General features: G+C 35.6%; 1 protein-coding gene across 1 annotated transcript in view; it reads right to left on the bottom strand.

Annotated features, from left to right (window-relative positions):
• The window catches only part of Smp_125350 (BC026374 protein (S09 family)), a gene marked incomplete at both ends in the record, with an annotated part of 51291 nt that overhangs the window by 10985 nt on the left and 20029 nt on the right, over positions 1–20277 (bottom strand). The window contains 6 exons of the mRNA XM_018794317.1: positions 1170–1372; positions 3927–4067; positions 5122–5306; positions 8219–8366; positions 15726–15845; positions 19121–19383. Of these exons, the coding sequence (XP_018648742.1) occupies positions 1170–1372; positions 3927–4067; positions 5122–5306; positions 8219–8366; positions 15726–15845; positions 19121–19383 (1060 nt within the window). The remainder of the gene's footprint in view (positions 1–1169; positions 1373–3926; positions 4068–5121; positions 5307–8218; positions 8367–15725; positions 15846–19120; positions 19384–20277) is intronic.

Here is a 20277-nt window from a genome sequence, read left to right as displayed (position 1 = left end):
GTTTGTTGGACGGACATGCCACATCTCACAGTTGATGCTCATTCTGGAGCTAAAATCCAGTACCATTCTCATCAAATACTATCACGTTATCCACTTAGCTATTACGTCCAGATAACTACTGGCTTTGCAATAGGGTAAAGGTTAATTTATTTAAATTGGTTGTTTGAATATTTCCATTCATATTGGGGACTTTAATCGATCAGTCTCTTTTTGGAATATATGCACCCTATGCAGATTGCCTCAATATTGCTATCAAGTCCCAAACATCTTTAACTATATCATAAATAACATAACAATGAAGAAATTTCTAATGGTTAATGTACACTGCTTTCAATCATTAGATCATAGATTTGACCCATAATTGCTCTCACAAACACTGTCACTCAAAGTTGATTGCATAAACTTGTAGTTAACCAATGAGTTAATACCTAAATGTCTTGTACTACTCAAGTCTAGAAGAAGACGCCCTTCTTTTTGAAATACTCTCTCATGACAATGAGTATATGCTCTTTCCAATAGAAAAACTAACTCATTATCTTCACAGTACACATTCCTTTAACTCAGAGAGGTGAAAAAAGACATCTAGGCATCACAATCAGCAAAATTCGACTTCATCTAATGTTTACTGATTAATATTTGGAAAGAGTTTTTATGGATATTATAGTAATTTCAATTGTTGAGATCATGAGTCAATTGAAGCTAGACTACCATGGAAAACCTGGAAGCACTGGAAAGCCGTTTCATCCTATTGCGGGACTCCTCAGCAGTGCGCATCCACGACCTTGCCTCACGAGATTCGAACTCAGGACCTATCAGTTTCGTGAGATAGTAACTCACTAAAGACATTGGTAGATGTATCTCTCAATTTCGTGGATTGGTTAAAATTAGACATTAATACTGTTGGATGCTGGTCAGCTTAGTGGTCTAGAAGTTAAGCGCTCGCACGAGAGACTGATAAGTACTGGGTCCGAATCTCGTGAGGTGAGATTGTGTATGCGCACTGTTGAGGAGTCCCACAATAGAATGAAACGGCCGTCCAAGTGCTTCCAGGTTTTTCATGGTGGTCTAGCTTCAATTGACTCATGATCTCAACTATTGATTAATATTTCACAACATTTCTGTTCATAGTTTCATTCTGTAAAAGATAAAATTATTTTACATGAATTTACCCTGTTGAAGCAAAATTTGTCCAAAATTGCATCATTTCTTCACTTAAACGTTTTTCTTCTAATGTAAAATTATAATAATTATCAGTAAATGCTTGATTAAATGGTGCACCAAATATATATTCAGCTTCATAACCTTGCATAATACCTGTCCATTGAGGCCATGTTAAACCAGATGTACGATGTTCAAATGAATAAAGAAATACCTTGAATAACAGAAAAGCAGTAGAACTATTATTATACGATTTACCATTCTTGAGTTATACCCAGTCTATTGATTTCCGTTCCCCCTATTCACAGTCACATTTAGCTGAATCTTGTACAAATGTTATTTTCTATTCACAAATGATTGATCACTGGGTGGTGATCAATGTCATGCGTGTCAAGTCCTTCTTAGTGCTGATTGAATGCTATCAATCAAGTTGCAATGTGGCCACTAGTCTAGGTGGCTCGACACTGCGTGCACTATATATATTGAGATAAGATGGTGGTTGGAGGTGGTCAATAGGAAAACCTGCACCCGGATTTCGTGCTACTTCGCACTCGTCCGCAAGGTGTACCTGTAATCTTGAGGGAACTGGTGCTCGTTATTCTCTATTTTATGGTACGATGTGGTCAGTTTGTTTGGTATATATAAACCCAGTAAGTTTGAGAAGAATGATTCATATTGCAGAGGCTGTTATTGGTGTTCTAGACTTAACTGGCTGGGTTAGGCAGATAGCAGGACTGATAAGTACTCAAGACTGTTCATACGGCTTTTGTGTATCATTGCTCTGATTGATAAATCACTCCTCTCTAATTAGCGGTCTTATAACGTCATATATATCAACTGGGAAAGAACGCACTCAATCGATATAACCGAAACACACATCTTGGCTTGGATTGCTAGCGACTATTCAACTTCAACTAAAAAATATACACAGATCTTATTTGTAATATATCAAACACATCTTATCAAAACAGAGTTTTATTGTATCAACAGTATAAACCATAAAACTGAACTCTGAGACTACTTAAATAGTTAAATGTTGTATTATTTATCAGTGTATCCACTGAAATATACACATAAGCTTAACTTCCTTCTTTAGGATACTGATTATAGCGTTTTAAAAAAACGATAAATAAAGTTGTAACCAAGAAGGATAGTGGATAGCAGTGGTGGAATCCAGTTTGACGCGCGTTTCGTCCTATTTGAGACTCGTCATCTCGATGTACCTGCATCTCAGAGTTGATGTTCACTCTGGGACTCGGACCCAGTACCTGTCGCTTCAAGCGCTATCGCATTATCCACTCGGCCACTGAGTACTGATAGCCACTTGCTTGTGCTATGGGGTGAAGTTTAAATTCACTTAGTATTGTTTGTTTGAATCTTCCCATTAATGTTTAAGACTGCAATTGATCAGTCTCTTATTCACATATGTGCATATGGCATACGGCATATGGCGTTTGAAGTGAACGGTACTGAGTTCGAGTCCATCGCAGAGTGAACATCAACTTTGAGATCCAGGCACATCCAGCTGAGGAGCCTCAAAACAAGAAGAAATGTGCGTCCTGGATTCCGCTGCTAGTCAATATCCATCTTTGATTAGAATGTTTGTGAATTAAGGCAATATCGAGGCAATACTCACAGTATGCACATATGCCAATGAGAGACTGACCAGTTGCAGTCCTAAACATCAATGGGAAGATTCAAACAAACAATACTAAGTGAAGATAAATAAAATTGATCAATTTATAACCGGTTTTAAAATAGGCTTTCCAGTTCACCTTAAGTTACTCTTCAATTGTTTCTTCACACACAACTTTGATAGTATTCTTTCAGATTCTTATAGAAATGCAAGTTATGAACCACGACATAGTAACAAGTTGCTTTTTGAAATCCTATGATATCGTTCTTTAACGTTTTCGCTCAATTAAAATATCATCAAAAACAAAATAGTCAAGATCACATTTTCTGTGTTCATGGCAACGTTCGAGATCATTTCTCCAGTGCTTCCTTAGTCATTATTATTTATAATTAGCAGAAAAGGTGAATCTTCAAATGGTTCTCCCTTTTTATACCCTTCTTAAAACAAAATTAATAACCGGTGACTTCATTTTTTAAGCTATCAACTATTTCAGACGAGATTACATGCATGTCACTGGTACGAAAACTTTCGTCCATATACTTCATGACCTACACATAAGCATGAACACTGTCAGGAAGGGTTGCTGATCAAATCTCCTTCGTATTGGCTACAACATCTTTTTCTTATGTCTTCTAACTTTTCGTTTAAAATCATGATCTTATTAGACATAGGACAGATATTTCAGCGAACTTTCGCTCAGCGAATCAAGCGCGTACCCGTTGCATATACCTATATACACAACTACACAAGCAGATATGTACGCAATTCGTATACATAAATTTGTACATCGGTCAGCCCACAAGATCTAGTGAGCCTCGAGGTTGGAAACTAAGAGCAATGCAGTTCACAGAATTGTGATGGATTATTGTGATTTCTACAGATTGCCCAAATTAGTTAGCACGTTTCCCCTTATTACCTGGGGGTGCTACGTTGAGGCCTTGAGTCGGTAGACATTTTCATAGCAGATGACAATCTACTTGTGAGTAGTTAGTAACTTCGTATCTAAAATATTGTCGACACATCACATGGTGTGAAGATTCATAATGCCTTTCAATTTTATTAACAATCGTCTTTAAAAAAAATACTCAAAGCTCACATATATCACCTAGTTAGTTGAATTTATTAATCATACCTGTGCATTAGGTCCACGGGAATAAAAGTCAGCAAATTCAACAACTGGACATTTGATATTGTAATCTCCACCAACTTCATTCAAAGCTTTCACAACTTCTAATGATGTCCAACTACCAGTTCCTAATGCTCGGCTAGGAATCTAAAAAATGAATGTTGAAGAAGTAAGTGTGATAAGTTTTAATCTATATATATTTTGTTCTAAGCAATAATCAGTGGTCTAAAGGTTAAGCAGTCGTACACGAAACCGAAGGTCCTGGTTACAATCCCTTGTAACTGGTTCGTGAATGAGCACAATTGAGAAGTACCATGTAAAGACGAAACAGCTGTTAAATACTCCCTGGCTTTTCAGTGGTATTCTAACTAGAATCACTTAGTGATTTAAACTATGATAATCTATAGCTGCCATAAATCGATTGTAAAGTGTTTGGTTAAAATGAAGTAGTCATCCCATTGGTACTCTTTTCTTCATTTATAAATACCCACTTTAGGTAAAACCATATGTCTATCTAGACTACCTTTAAGTTATTCATTTGATCAATTGGAATACACTAAATGTATTATACTTGTTTTTTAATAATTAATAAACTGTATTTTAGTAGTCATATGGAAGCATCATTGATGAACAAGGAGGATCTGATGTAAATGTAAAGTCGAGGATTGGCAAAGCAGAGACGGCATTTCTACAATTGAAGAACATATGGAACTCAAAACAACTGTCAATTAACTTCAAAGTGAGAATCTTCAATACGAACGTCAAGATAGTTCTACTGTACGGAGCTGAAACGTGGAGAATTACTCAATCCATCGTCAAGAAGGTACAAGTATTTATAAACAGTTGTCTACGCCAAATACTCAACATTCACTGACCGGATACTATCAGCAACAGCGTTTTATGGGAGAGGACAAACCAGCTAGAGGTCTAGAGATTAAGCGCTCGCGCGAGAGACTGATAGGTCCTGGGTTCGAATCTCGAGAGGCGGGACCGTGAATGCTCACTAATGAAGAGTCCCACAATAAGACGAAATGGCCGTCCAGTACTCCCAGGTTTTCCATGGTAGTTTAGCTTCAAGTGACCCATGATCTCAACTATTGAAATTACTATTATATCCACTAAACCCCTTCTGATATACTTACCATTCTTCATTGTTATCTTTACTCATCAATGTAACATCAAACTTTTTTCTTAAACTTACTTGATATTCAAAAACAGTAGCCTGTAGCAAAACTGATTGAAGAAAATTTTCATCCATTATATAAAATGCTAATAAATCTAAAGGATCCATAAGTGCTATACCATGACGAAATTCTCTTGGTATCTGCGGCCATGAACCAGGTGACATAAAATACATTCTTAAACTTTGTACAAGATGATACATGCCTACATAATATTAGACATACAAAAGAATAAAGGAAAGAAACAAACAAATAATCGATAAAGGAATAGTAAACAATCGAATGTACAAAAAAAGAAAATCTAAATGTGGATGAACCAATCAGAATCAAGAATGAGATTTTTTTAGTTTTTTAGCATGAAATACAAATATCATGTTTAACAAGTAAAAGAAACACTTCGTGGATTGGTTGAAGTTAGACAGTAACATTGTTGGATGCTGGCAGGCTCAGTGGTCTAGAGGTTAAGTGCTAGCGTGAGAGACTGATAGGTCCTGGGTTCAAATCTCGTGAGACGGGATCGTGAATGTGGAGTTCTATGTTAGGACAAAACGGTTATCAAGTGCTTCTAAGTATACCATGGTAGTCTAGCTTCAATCGACTCATGATTTCAACTATAAAACTTCTGTATACTGTTTGAAAACGTTTAAAACTATTGCGAAAAGTTAATTATGGCATTTATAGATGGAAACTAGGTAGTATTAAACATATTAAGTCTTATTTTATCTCTTTACATAGTAGGTTGTTATATCCTAGCGAAGACATAAGTACGGGTAACCCCCAGGACCCATTATTGGACGATTATTCTATGTATATTCTTATTGTATAACTATTCAGTGACTAGATTATGCATATCTATATTCATCTTATTATAAGCTTCATTTTGACCTATGGATTATTATTTTACAATTTACTTTTCCTAAATTATATTCACTTTATTCATTATTGTATCCCACGTTCACAGTCACATTTGGCTTGATCTTGTACAAATATTATTTTCTATTTTATGGTGTGATGTCTGTCTGGTATATAAACCGAGTATGCTTGAAATAAACGATTCGCATAACAGAAGCTGTCATTGGTGTTCTGGACTCAAGTGGAAGGGCTAGGCGGATAAAGGATCAATAAGGACGTTAGATTACTCATACTGATCGAACGTCATTGATTGTCACAGTGTTAAGGAATAAGAAGTCGTATTCCCATTGGTGAATAATACACGTGAATAAAAGCCGAACATAAAAACTAATAACGAATTAGAATACGTCCTTTCTTTAATTTGTATAGTCATAACAAATTGGTGACGACCTTGGTCAAGTCATAACATAGATAACAGGCATATCGATGCTAATCCTAAATTCTAACCTCAAACACTTCAATTTTAGAGCAAATCTGATTTCATCATATGCCTACAGATCATTTTTATATTATAGCTGATGGCAGTTTGTAATGAAAACCTTAACTTTAACCCTAACTAGAAACAATGTAGGAGCTTTTAAAAATCTATTTTTAAATCCTTTCCAAAGGTTATGAATATAAACAATCTATATACATAAAGACAAGTTTATATATCGTTAGTATTTCAGTTTACAAGCAGTGCAACCTGTTGAAGATACTAATAAAAATTTATTACTAATGTAAAATCTCTACTGTATGAGGCAGAAACATGGACAACTACAAAAGCCATCATCCACAAGATACAAGTGTTTATTAACAGTTGTCTACGCAAGATACTTCGGATCCATTGACCGGACACTATCAGCAACAATCTACTGTGGGAGAGAACAAACCGGATTTCAGCAGAGGACGAAATCAGGAAGAAGCGCTGAAAGTGGATAGGAAACACATTGAGGAAATCCCCCAACTGCGTTACAGGAAAAGCCCTCACACGGAATTTTGAAGGCCAAAGGTAAAGAGGAAGACCAAAGAACATATTACGCCGAGAAATGGAGAAAGACATGGGAAGAATGATTAAAAATTGGATAAAACTAGAAAGGAAGTCCCAGGACAGATTGGATTGGAGAATGCTGGTCGGTGGCCTAAGCTCCATTGGGAGTAACAGACGTAAGTAAGTAATGTAAAATCTACTAATAATTTTTAACATAACTGTTTTCTTTTCCATAAACTATTCACTTATAAAATCTCATTCCTGAATAACTCTTCCCTATACTATAATTATACCATATGTTCTACAAATGACGTGAAACTTTATTAGTTACAAAAAAATTGAATATTGAACATATGTGAATCAGTGAAATAGTGTACATTTGGTTTTATTCTCCTTCACCTTTTTTGGTATACAATTAGAGAACAAAAAAGTAATTTCAACTGAATATTAGGATACTGATCATTATCAGACTACACTGATTAATTTTATAGATGGGATCATGAGTCAATTGAAGCTAGATCATTATGGAAAACCTCGAAGCACTGAACGGCCGTTTCGTCCTATTGTGGGACTCTTCAGAAGTGCGCATTCACGATCGCGCCTCGTGAGATTGGAACCCAGGACCTACCAGTCTCGCGCGCGAGCACTTAACTGATAGACCACTGAGACGGCATCCAACGGTGTTAATGTCTAACTTCAACCAATCCACAAAGTTTGAGCAACCTTTCACAAATTTTCTTCAGTGAGTTGTTATCTCACAACAGACGGGATCGTGGATGCGCACTGCTGAGGAGTCCCATAATAGAACGAAACAGCTGTCCAGTGCTTCCAGGTTTTCCATGGTGATATGGCTTCAATTGACTCATTATTTTAACTATGAAAATTTACATTTTGTTATATCCCAATGAGTAGCAAAAATTGTATTTCTGACGTTTCGTAGCTTAATGTACGCCACTTCTACAGAGTAAATAAATAACCGACACTAAATCAACATAAGTCCCATACGAGGACAAAACGGCCGTCTGATGCTTCCAAGCTCTCAATGATGGTTTAGCTTACATCGACTCATGAATTCAATTGTGTTAATTTCATCGCATTACTTATTTACTCTAAAGAAGTGACTTGCATTAAGTCACGAAACGTCGGAAATAAGGTTTTTTTACTCATTGAGATATAACAAAGAAAACATATTTATGAATAACATGTAAATCATTATAAAAGTTAAACTGACAAACCTTCATCTTTATTAACTCCTAACATGATACGATGACGAATATTCAATTTGCCTGAACCTAATACTTCATATGGCCATTCAGGCAAAAATGGTGCACTAACTACTGGTTTAAATGGCAAATCAAAATAATAACCAGCAGTGCTTAAAAGCTATCAAAGAAAAAAAGTGAAAATATACATTTGGTATCATGAAAAATAGTTTAGTTATCAAAACAAAATTATCCAAGGAGCATTCAGTCATATTTGTATTAGATTCAGTTGGTATTGCTTGATTGAATCTTCCCATTGATGTTTACGGCTGCAATTGATCAGTCTCTTATTGATATATGTGCATCCTGTTCGAATCGCCTCGATATTGCCATTAGGTCACAAGCATTGTAAGCAAAGATAGATAGTGGCTAGAAGTGGGGTCCACGATGCTCGTTTTGTCAGGTGGATGTACCTGCATCGCAGACATGTTGATGTTCACTCCTGGACTCGAACCCAGTACCGTTCACTTCGTTTAAAGTTTAGAGATTCCCGTTGACGTTTAAAATGTACACGTAAGGATAACTATCCTTCTTTTTAATGTTCAATCAAAATGAGATATCTTACATTTTCAAGCACTTTCTATTCATTTAGTATGTCAACGCAGTATATAAGAGCATGATTTTCACCTAAGGACTTCATTCTAATCATTTAAAGATATCTACACATGTCTTCTATGAACAGGACATTGTTGATCATACCAAAAATTACTGTTTGAATAGTCGTTCTGACTACTCTTTGACGATTATGTAACTTAAAATTTGAAAATATGCTATACGTAACTGAAATTAGAGTAGAAACTCATAGTTTATTCATTGTAATAGTTTCATGTTAACAAAACTGGTGTCATTCGATTAATTTGAGTTAGAATACGTGTTCATAAATTTGTAATGCATTTAGTCAATCAATGTTCAATATACATCCTGTATCGAAGAAATTTGGGTATTTTCCTGTTTCATAGTTGAAAGCGTGAGTCAATTGAAACTAGACCATCATCGAAAACTTGGGAGCACTGGACGGCCATTTCGTCCCATTGTGGGACTCTTCAGCAGTGCGCATCCACGAGTCCCACAATAGGACAAAACGGCCGTCCAGTGCTTCCAGGTTTTCCATGGAGATCTAGCTTCAATTGACTCACGCTTCAACTATGAAAATACTTAATCTCCACAAAACCCCTCCTGATAATAATTTTCCTATTTGTTTAATGAGGAAATGCTGTATTTAAGAGCACTTTATATAACGCTTTAATTTTTAGTAGTTGAATTCATGAGTCAATTGATGCTAGATCAACATAGAAAACCTGGAGGCACTGGACGGACGTTTCGTCCTGGTATGGGACTCCTCATCGGTAGTGCGCATCCACGATCCTGCTCGCAGAATTTTTTCATTCTTCAGTTCTGTATACTCAATAGTTTCCTGTTTATAGAAGACATATGTAGATAACTTGAGATGATTGGAATGAAATTTCGAAGGAAAATCATACTCCTATAAACAGAACGAAAAATCATCAGAAATATAAAATATCTCATTTTGATTGAACACCGAAAAAAAAAAGATGAATATTCTCACACATGAAAATGACCACAAATGGATCTGTATATAGAAATATGTTCTATATTGATAGGCTCAGGTAAACATAAAAGTGTTATGTGCTGTCACGAAGCTATATGATAAACAATGCACGCTATTGGATGAAGTCAATTAATCACTTAGTTAAGATCTTAGCCTATATTTCTAGTTAAGGAGGGCACGTTCATATATACAAACCAATCACAGCCTGATAGTTATTTCTTACTCTACTCAATAGCATAGCAGATTGAGCAAGTATGTAAAAAGCGTGTATTATTTCCATCCGGTTCAGAAAACTGTAGCGTATAGCATACGTTTGAGATATCTCTTAATCAGTATACAAATAAACATTCAAAGATTAGATTGACAGGAAAACAACTGTCATAGATCATGAACAGAAAAATGTAAGACCACCATAGAACACCTGGAAGCACTGGACAGTCATTTCGTGATAAATAGGTTTGGGTAAAAACGTTGAGAAATTCTGATGGATTTAAAAATTGAGATCAATCAGTAAGCCTACCTTGTTCCCTGTAAAACCCTCTCAATATTGTGAACTTATAAATCTACTTAATCAGGAGGGATTTTGTGGAGATTTCAGTATTTTCATAGTTGAAATCATAAGTCAATTGAAGCTAGACCACCATGGAAAACCTGGAAGCATTGGACGGCCGTTTCGCCCTATTGTGGGACTCCTCGGTAGCAATGAGCATCCACGATCCAACCTCGCGAGATTCGAACCCAAGACCTACCAGTCTCGTGAATGCACATTGCTGAGGAGTCCCATAATAGGACGAAACGGCCGTCCAGTGCTTCCAGGTTTTCCATGGTGGTCTAGTTTCAATTGACTCATGATTTCAACTATGAAATCTATGCAAGTTAATCGAATTGATGATATCCAACCATCATAGACATACTTTTGACCTTTTTCAACTTTTATACAGCTAATCACTTCGACTAAATATAAAGCTTTAATTTGGTACGATTTACTTTTATTTTCAAATAATCATCATAAGGTGCCTGGATAGAATTGATTTCAAATAAACTCTGAAATAGTTAGTTACTATTTGGCCATTCATAAGTTTTAATGAGATTAACAATAAACTGAAAATGATGAACAATCTTTTATATACTTGTAGTCATGTGCTCATTAATGACCACTTTTGAGAGGTATTTCTAAAGAGTTCTAGTGGGAGGCCGTGAATAATGGAGTTCATCTATGTCAGATGCAATACAGTTAATCAACAAAGATAAGGGATAAGATAAGGCATCAGTGCTTGAAGTCACTAACTTCTAGTCTGAGCCATGTTGGCAGATGCAGACTACTTGGTTGGGGTCCGCGTGACTATCGTAACCAATGGTTGGAGACTCTAGGTGACATGGCTCAGAACCGATCACAATGGCGTAGGTGTATACACTATTTTTGTTTCCTTAAACCTTAAGGTTAAAATTGCTTCATAACGTTCATCCTTCCTATACTATATCCTTATATAAAACCTATCTTTTATATACTACCACCACTAAATTAACTATTTCTATGAATCCGGTGTTCATCTTGTTGTGCTAACGAGGTATGGCAACTTGGACCGATAAATAAATGTGCCTGGTCCTACGTTGTAGCTGACTGACTGACTGAAATTAGACGTATAAACTATTAGATACTGGCCCAATTGTTTGAACGTTAAAGATTCATCGTAAGACCTGAAACTCTTCAATTCAATCCCCTCTGGGGGGTTTATGAGTGAGCAGTGCCATTGAACAGTCGAATACTACGATGAAATAGCTATTCAGTACTCTCTGTTTTTTTCTCTCCTTGCGTAATACATACAATAATATTTATATTTTTTAACATTCTATGCATACATACATGATGACTTGCTCTATTTCTGTATAATTTTTTTAATTGATTAGTTCGTGAAGAATTCTCTCCATTACGTAATAAATGCATATGCCATTGATTAACAACCAAGGTTTCTGAATCTACACTTTGTAAACATTTGACTAATTCTTTAGAATATTGACCATTTGAATCAGTTACAGCATTACAACCACTTAGTTGGGCTAATAAACGTGTCTAAAACAAAAAAAAAAGGAAACAAAAAACATGACTATCAAAAGAATATCTTTTGTTAACATGAATAAAATGCATTAGACACTATTTTGAATATGAACTAGAGGTAAATAAAATAAGCGAACCCAAGACATCTTATGCAAGAATAACATCAATGATTATGGATAAATTTCATAACCAGAAGGGGTTTTGTGGAGATTTCAGTATTTTCATAGTTGAAATCATGAGTCAATTGAAGTTAGACCAACATCGATTAAGTGCTCTGGCGCGAGACTGGTAGGTCCTAGGTTCGAATCTCGTGAGGTGGGATCGTGGATGCGCACTGCCACTGAGGAGTCCCATAATAGGACGAAACGGCCGTCCAGTGCTTCCAGGTTTTCCATGGTGGTCTAGCTTCAATTGACTCATGATTTCAACTATGAAAATTTCATAACCCAGAAGATTTGTATAGATTTATTACGATAAAGAAGGAAACATTATAAAAATATGGTGGAGAAGATTCGTAGCTCAAGTGGGGGAATTTTGATGGAGTTTTGTTCTCTGAGCTAGATGGTTTGGTTGTGACAATGACAGATTTAAGGTCAATAAGAACCAATCAACATCGAGGTGTACAGGACAAGCTGTGAATCACATGTGGAGAAATTCAAACACTTCACTTCTACCCAAAATTTGTGCTGCTGATGATGTCGTTCAGAAGGACGATGAAAGCTCCACAACCAAACCATCCACCTCAGAGAACAAAACTCCATCAAAATTATAAAAATATACACAAGATTTGACTCGGTAATCAGTTTTCAATAAGTTCATCAAAGTAAATTTTATCATGTTAGATATCTGAAAATAATCGACAGGAAACCCTGGTTGTGATAGATTTCATGCTAGCTGAAGTTCATCAATAAGGTGTAACTGCAATCTTAAGGGAACTCTGTTTTGTAGCCTAAAACATTACATTTTTGAGTTATTCGAACAATGACTGACCTCATGTAGAAACTGCAACATTTTAACTTGGTATATACAATGTCAAGTCACTTAGACTTGTATCCATATGTAAACTTCGTTGATAGAATTCGATCAGTACTCAAATAATTACATAAATTTGATAATTTCGTCATATAGGGGGTTTTTAGCATTTGTCTAATAGGGAAGCTTAACCTAGAGATTCTGGTATATTCTTCCCAAAAAATGATTGGATAGAATATCTTCGGTTCTTTCTGAGCTTCTTAGAGGTTCCTCAAGTTCACCCATGTGTCAGTTCTCACAAATTTAAACCTGAACAACCACTAAAAACTATAGAACATTGAACAACTATTTAAACAATGATTATATATTATACCATATTATATTAGACTTACCTTTTCTAAAGCTGTATGAGAACTTTCAACAGCCCACCATGCTAATGGTGAACCACTTTGTAATATTGCTTGTTGAAATAAATGATTAGATATTGGAGAGATTAAATGTAGAGCAACGCAGATAACACCACCGGAATGGCCAAATAGTGTAATTCTAAATTTGTATATCAGTTAAATAAAGTGAAATAAATAAATTTCAAAATATGGTTTATGTTTATGAAGTGTATTATTGTAATAATCTAACAAGGAATCATCCTTAGTATTGTTTGTTTGAATCTTCCCATTGATGTTTTAGGACTGCAACTCGTCAGTCTCTTATTGGCATATGTGCATACTGTGCGTATTGCCTCGATATTGTCTTAATTCACAAGCATTATAAGCAAAGATGGATAGTGGATAGCAGTGGAATCCATGACGCACGTTTCATCCTATTTGAGACTCGTCAACTGAATGTACCTGTATCTCAGAGTTGATGTTCACTCTGGGACTCGGACCCAGTACATTTCGCTTAAAACGCCATCGCGTTATCCCCTCAGCTACTGAATCCTGATAGCCACTTGCTTGTGCAATGGGGTGAAGTTTGAATTCACTTATTATTGTTTGTTTGAATCTTCCCATTGATGTTTTAGGACTGCAACTGATCAGTATCTTATTGGCATATGTGCATACTGTGTGTATTTCCTCGATATTGCCTTAATTCACAAGCATGGTAAGCAAAGATGGATAGTCTCAGAGTGAACATCAACTCTGAGATGCAGGTACAACTAGCTGATGAGTCCCAAATAGGACAAAACGAGCGTCAAACTGGATTTCACCGCTAGCCACTATCCATCTTTGCTTATAAGAAATCATCCTGATATAACGATCGGTGTTTTTCTTCTTCTTTACGAATGGGACGTTCATTTACCTTAAACGAATATCTACACTAGATTCCTCCAGCCCAGTGTCTATTCTACAGGACTTTAACACAACTCAGATCAAGAACATGTGATTAGCCTGACTAGAACGTAAATATATTTCCACACCAAAACCCGACACAATCCAACAACAATCAGCAACCAATCAATAATGATAAGTAATAAGGATAGGGGAATATATAACTCATCTAACGCCTGTCAGGCTATCAGCAAGTTAGACTAAGCAAACAACCAATCATTATCACTCTCGTCCACAAATCACATCCATACTACAGTTTTAAATGATAGAATTCAGCCAGTAAATCATATGGAATGTAGAACCTGTGAAATATCCATATCAGTTCAAGTTGTCATATTACATTGGTACATAGATTACTAAATGAATATAGAAATCTCTCAGATTTTATACTTTGTGGAGTACTAGTCACTACGAGATGAAAGTATCAGCGGATTCACAGGTTTAAGAGAAATTTATCCAAAAAAAATAGCTTTGGAAGTTTGTTTCATAGTGAATTTTTGGTGGTAAGTCGTAACTACCCAGTGAGTGATTGATGATAGACAATCAGCTTAGCCAAATGTATGAGACACTGTACAGTATTGTGAATTCTTTTCTACTACTGATTTTTACTCTGAGTTCACTGTACTTGGACTGCTTGTACTGTGAATGAATAAATTCTCCTGTCTCTGTAATTTAGCTATCAATCGTTGGTAGGAAATGGATGTCTCTTTATAAAGTAGTCTAACCTAGTGGCCTTACTATCTCATATCGAACATTGTGGTCTAACATGCCTAGTTTGATTGTTCAGTGTGTAAAACTTGTTATATTATTTAACGTATTTCGTACCAGTAAACAAATCCTTTATTATTTTCTCCTTTACAACTAAAACGGCCTCAGTAAACAATTATATGGACCTTTTACAATTGATTGATCATAATATCATGTATGTATGGTCTTTATTAGTGCAGATCGAGTTCTTTCAATCAAGTTGCAATGTGACCACTAGTCTAGGTGAATAGGCATCGCGTATATTATGTTGAGATGTACCAGTCTTAGGTAGCTGACAGGAAACTCCGGATTCAGGCTTCCTAATGTTTGGCACTCACCAAAAAGGTATACCTCTTGTCTTGAAGAAACTGATGCTCCCTAGCGACTTCGTTCCTGAGTCACCCAGCCTCACAGTCAGAAGCATTACCATTGAGCTATCCAGACCACAAGGTTACAGGCACACCTTGTCGATGAGTGCCAAATAGCACAAAACCTAAGTCCAGGGTTTCCTGTTGACTACCTCAAACCATTACCTTACCAAATGGACCTGGAAAAACCCACCAATAGAAATAGTATGTTTCTTATAAAATGTTTGGATTATTGCAAGCAATAGAATCCGGGACGCACATTTAGGACTCCATCCGAAAATACCATTGCTAGCCACAACAGCCTCTAAAAGAACCTATTACTTTAAAAGTAGTATGGTCACAAAATTTAAATCTATTAAGTTGAATAAATATAACAAAAATAAAAAAACACAATTTACTGTTGTGGATTTCCTCCAAAATAAGCTATATTTTCACGAACCCATTGTAATCCAGCTACTTGATCCATTAAACCTTGATTTCCGGGTATTTCATCATTACCTAAGTAGAGAAAACCTAATGGTCCTAGCCGATATTGTATACTGACAACAACAACATTCATCTGTAAGAAGCGAGAGAAAACAAACAAACAAACAAAGAATAACATGAGTTTTGGAGAAATAAGTCGAATCAAAACACTTATAAGCACATATGACTTCAATTGGACTTGATTCCTAGTTAATTCATTGTTTTGCTGAGAATAATTAAGTTGAACAGATAAATTCATTTGATAACTGGATATTAAAAGTAGGATATGAAATTGTTTGTTTTATTTAGAAGTAGATGTATTTTATACAAAACTGACTTGACGGATCGTGAGGATGATGTGCAGAGGTTAATGTGTAAATAAGGGGTGGCAGCGAAATCCGACTCAAACCCTTAACGTAGCACCGCCGGTTAGTAACAGAAAACTCGCTAGCGAATTTGGTCAACCAGTAGAAATCGGATTAATCCATCACTGTTCTGTAAACTGGATTACTCCAGGGCTCACCAGATCCTGAGGGTCGCCCGATGTACATGTTCATGTATATTAAATTGCATGCATAGTTGTGTATATAGGTATATGCAAAGGGTACGCGTCTGATTCCCTAAACTAACGTTTGCTGAAATGTCTGTCCTATGTCTAATAAAATCATGGTCTTAAACTAATAATTAGAAGACATAAGAAAAAGGTGTTGTAACAAATACGAAGGAGAGTTGATCATCAACTCCTCTCTGAGAGTGTTCATGCTTATGTGTATGTGATGAATTGTATAGACGAAAGTTTTCGTACCATTAGTATGTAATGAGTAAAATACAGGCAGTTGTAGCGAATACGTTCATCATCTACCTTCGTAGGTAGGTGAATATACCTATATGTATGGTATGGGGTGTATGAGTAAAAACATGTGTGTTGTCAGTTTGCATATAACGTATACTTGCCCTCGGCACGATGCCCGCATGCCAAAACCCGAGTGTTTCACCGATTTCCCCATACAATCACATCCATGCGGTTGGGTTTGTGAGCCTTGAATACACAGAAATCAATCCCAGAAAAGCCACACTGTCGTCACCAGATAAGGCTTGATTAACGACAAATGACTGGAACACCATCATAAGTAGTCTATGTATTGATGTAGTGATCAGTCTTTATGCTAAACAGTCTGACTTACCAGTTAAACCAGTGTATTATTTCAATCAATTTGTTAGGAAAGTTGATATGTTGAGTAGGTTAGTTTGTTAGTTAACCATCGAATGAACGGTCAACTTAGTGTAATAAATGGATCGAAAAGATAGATACACAAACTTACATCTCAATAAGAAATGTACATGGATAAAAGTTAACAATGTATATAATCCTTTGAGTTCTTGAATTATCATAAATAGAGATGAACAAAGTAATTCAGTTTACAGTTTTGTGTTTTAATTAATAATTGGAATAGGGGGATCTATGTTGATCAAATATAGGATATAAGATTTTTGTGGTCATCATTTCACGGTCATTGTGACATTAAGTAAAAGAGAAGTGTATGAATCAATAAAGCGTAAATTGTACGTGTCATTGATAGACTTTATAATCAAGTAATCCAATCATGCGGAATAAAACAAAAATGGTTCTTTCTTAACGAATAAAATGAAGTAAACCAGAAATAACTATAACGATGGAGAGATTTATTTTTGATATATAATGGTATCCAGTTTTTAAAGTTAACTAGCTGCATTAAAGATTATACTATACAGTCTCTCTGGATCGAATCCTAAAGATTAAGATTTTTAAGTTAAGTCACTCTGAAACTAATGGTAACGACTATTCAATGTTAACACCAGGATTTTCTAGAGTTCATCTCAAATATAAGTCATAGATAAGCAAAGATGGATAGTGGCTAACAGTGGTGGAGTCCAGTTTGACGTGCGTTTCGTCCCATTCGGAACTCGTCAACTGGATGTACCTGTATCTCAGAGTTGATGTTCACTCTGGGACTCGGACCCAGTACATTTCGCTTAAAACGCCATCGCGTTATCCCCTCAGCTACTGAATCCTGATAGCCACTTGCTTGTGCAATGGGGTGAAGTTTGAATTCACTTATTATTGTTTGTTTGAATCTTCCCATTGATGTTTTTAGGACTGCAAATGGTCGGTCTCTTATTGGCATATGTGCATGCTGTGTGTATCGCCTCGATATTGACTTAATTCACAGGCATTATGAATGAAGGCAATATCGAGGCAATACGCACAGTATGCACATATGCATATAAGAGGCTGACCAGTTGAAGTCCTAAGCATCAATGGGATGATTCAAACAAACAATACTAAGTGAATAAGCCATAGCTGTTTTCTTTTACAGACAAAGATGAAGCAATTATTGAAATAGTTCTCCGTCTAATATTATGGTTCACCATCAAAAAATCGCCCGAAATTGTAAATCATTAAATACATTTATAGTATATAGAGGTTTTCATAATCATGTAACAGACTACTTAAATATTTAAGTAATCTAAACTAAATTACTCTTTAGTGTTGATTAGACAAAGGTATACGTTATCGGAGGACTAATTAGACTTAAGGCGATGTCTTTTGAGTTTATGCACAAAATTTAAAGCATATCGGTGGATAGTTTGTATCCTTTTAGAAACTAGGTAAAAAGAAAGTCTATATCTAGTTACTCAATGTTTAAAATTGATGAAAATATATCTCTTGTTGCAATTACATAGTGAATGTAACATTTTTCGTAAGCTCAATTGATGGTGATTGTATCTGAGAGTACTTGATATGATTCAATACATAGTCAAGGGGAAAGTATCATTACCTGTGTATGAACCAATCGGATTTCATGTAGTGTTTCTTGGATTTCGGTATAAAATTCATTCATACATTTGGATTAACATCGTTCTGGCATTGTAGCTCATGTCAGTTCATGATGAAAACCCTAATTCTAATTTTTACCCTAACTCCTAATTCCAATTCTTCATACTAATTTATAACCTTATTTTGAATCTAATGATAGGTTGAAATCTCTTATGGTTACTTCATTAACATTCAAAGATCATCCCTTAAATTATAATCTCGCCTCTTGATACTGTTAACCTAAATCTTTGAAACCTTAACTCATAACTCTAGCCAAACTCCTAATTCTTTTCTTGCTTTCCAATTTATTGCTTTTTATTATAAACTGTTGAATGACTAGACAATGATTTTTGATTGGTTAATAAGTCCCTCAGGGTCGTCAGTACAATATAAATTTATCCGGGATGCAGGTATATCCAGCTGATGAGTCCTGGATAGGATGAAACGCGTGTTTCCAATTCCAATTCTATTCAACAACCATCTCTGATTATCATACAATTTTGTTGACTTACTTTTCCAGCTAAATAAGCACCATTATACATTTCAATTGAAGAAGAGCCCCGAATTAAACTTCCACCATGTATCCATACCATAACAGGTCGACCACCTTTAGGACCAAATATAGCGCTACTTTCAAGCATCATATGATTTCGATCATCGATAGCATGTGAATAATTATTGTTATTTGCTCTTGTCCATATATTTAAATAAAGACAATCTTCACTCATTTTTGTAGTGTTTAACCATACACGTGTGGTAGCATCGAGAAATTCCTCTGAAATGTAAGAAGACTTCCATAAAATGGGATAAATTTACAATGTACAAAGTTGATTAATGTATAGTTGTTATTATTATTTTTGTAAACATGACTATCGTCATTAGTAGTATACCAGACTAAAACGGAATGTTAGGTACTGAAGGTGAGACTATAATTTATGGACGAGCCCATCAAATATAAGATGTCAGGTCTTGGATTTTGGCGTAAAATTCCCTAATCCCATTGGCTAAATAACCGTAACCATCAACTGTAAATCATAATTCTAATTCGTCACAGTGCTTTATAACCCTCATTAAGTCCTAGTTAGTAGATGGACATTCTCAAGGTTACTTTAACGTCACTCAAAGGTCGTCCATAAACTATAGGTCCAACGTACTGAATATGTGTGTAAACAATCATTTCAAAAAAGACTGTCATTTATAGTTGTCTGAACAACCCTGACTTATAAGTTGTACAGTGATAAGAAATACTAACCCTCACAGAATAAAACAAAAGGATATGAATCATTACACAAACTTGGATTTTCTTGGTAGTTATTTGTCATCCTTTGATGAAATTCTGTGGTGCCTACCATGGATACTCAATTGAATAGTATAATTACAAACTAAACTTAAAAGAATCTCTAGAGCTCTTCAGGATCTTAAGAGTATCTAAATAACTCGATGAACAATAATGCAATATCCGCATTTCACATAAAATAAATTTATTTTCATTCAGTATTGTTTGTTTGAATCTTCCCATCGATGTGTTAGGACTGCAACTGGTCTGTCTCTAATTGCCTCGATATAGCCTTAATTCACAAGCATGGTAAGCAGAGATGGATAGTGGCTAGCAGTGGAATCCAGGACGCGCGTTTCGTCCTATTTGGGACTCGTCAGCTAGATGTACCTA

Source organism: Schistosoma mansoni, chromosome 1 (genome assembly GCF_000237925.1).
Source record: "Schistosoma mansoni strain Puerto Rico chromosome 1, complete genome".
Taxonomy (NCBI): Eukaryota; Metazoa; Platyhelminthes; class Trematoda; order Strigeidida; family Schistosomatidae; genus Schistosoma; species Schistosoma mansoni.
This window is presented reverse-complemented; position numbering and strand designations above follow the sequence as displayed.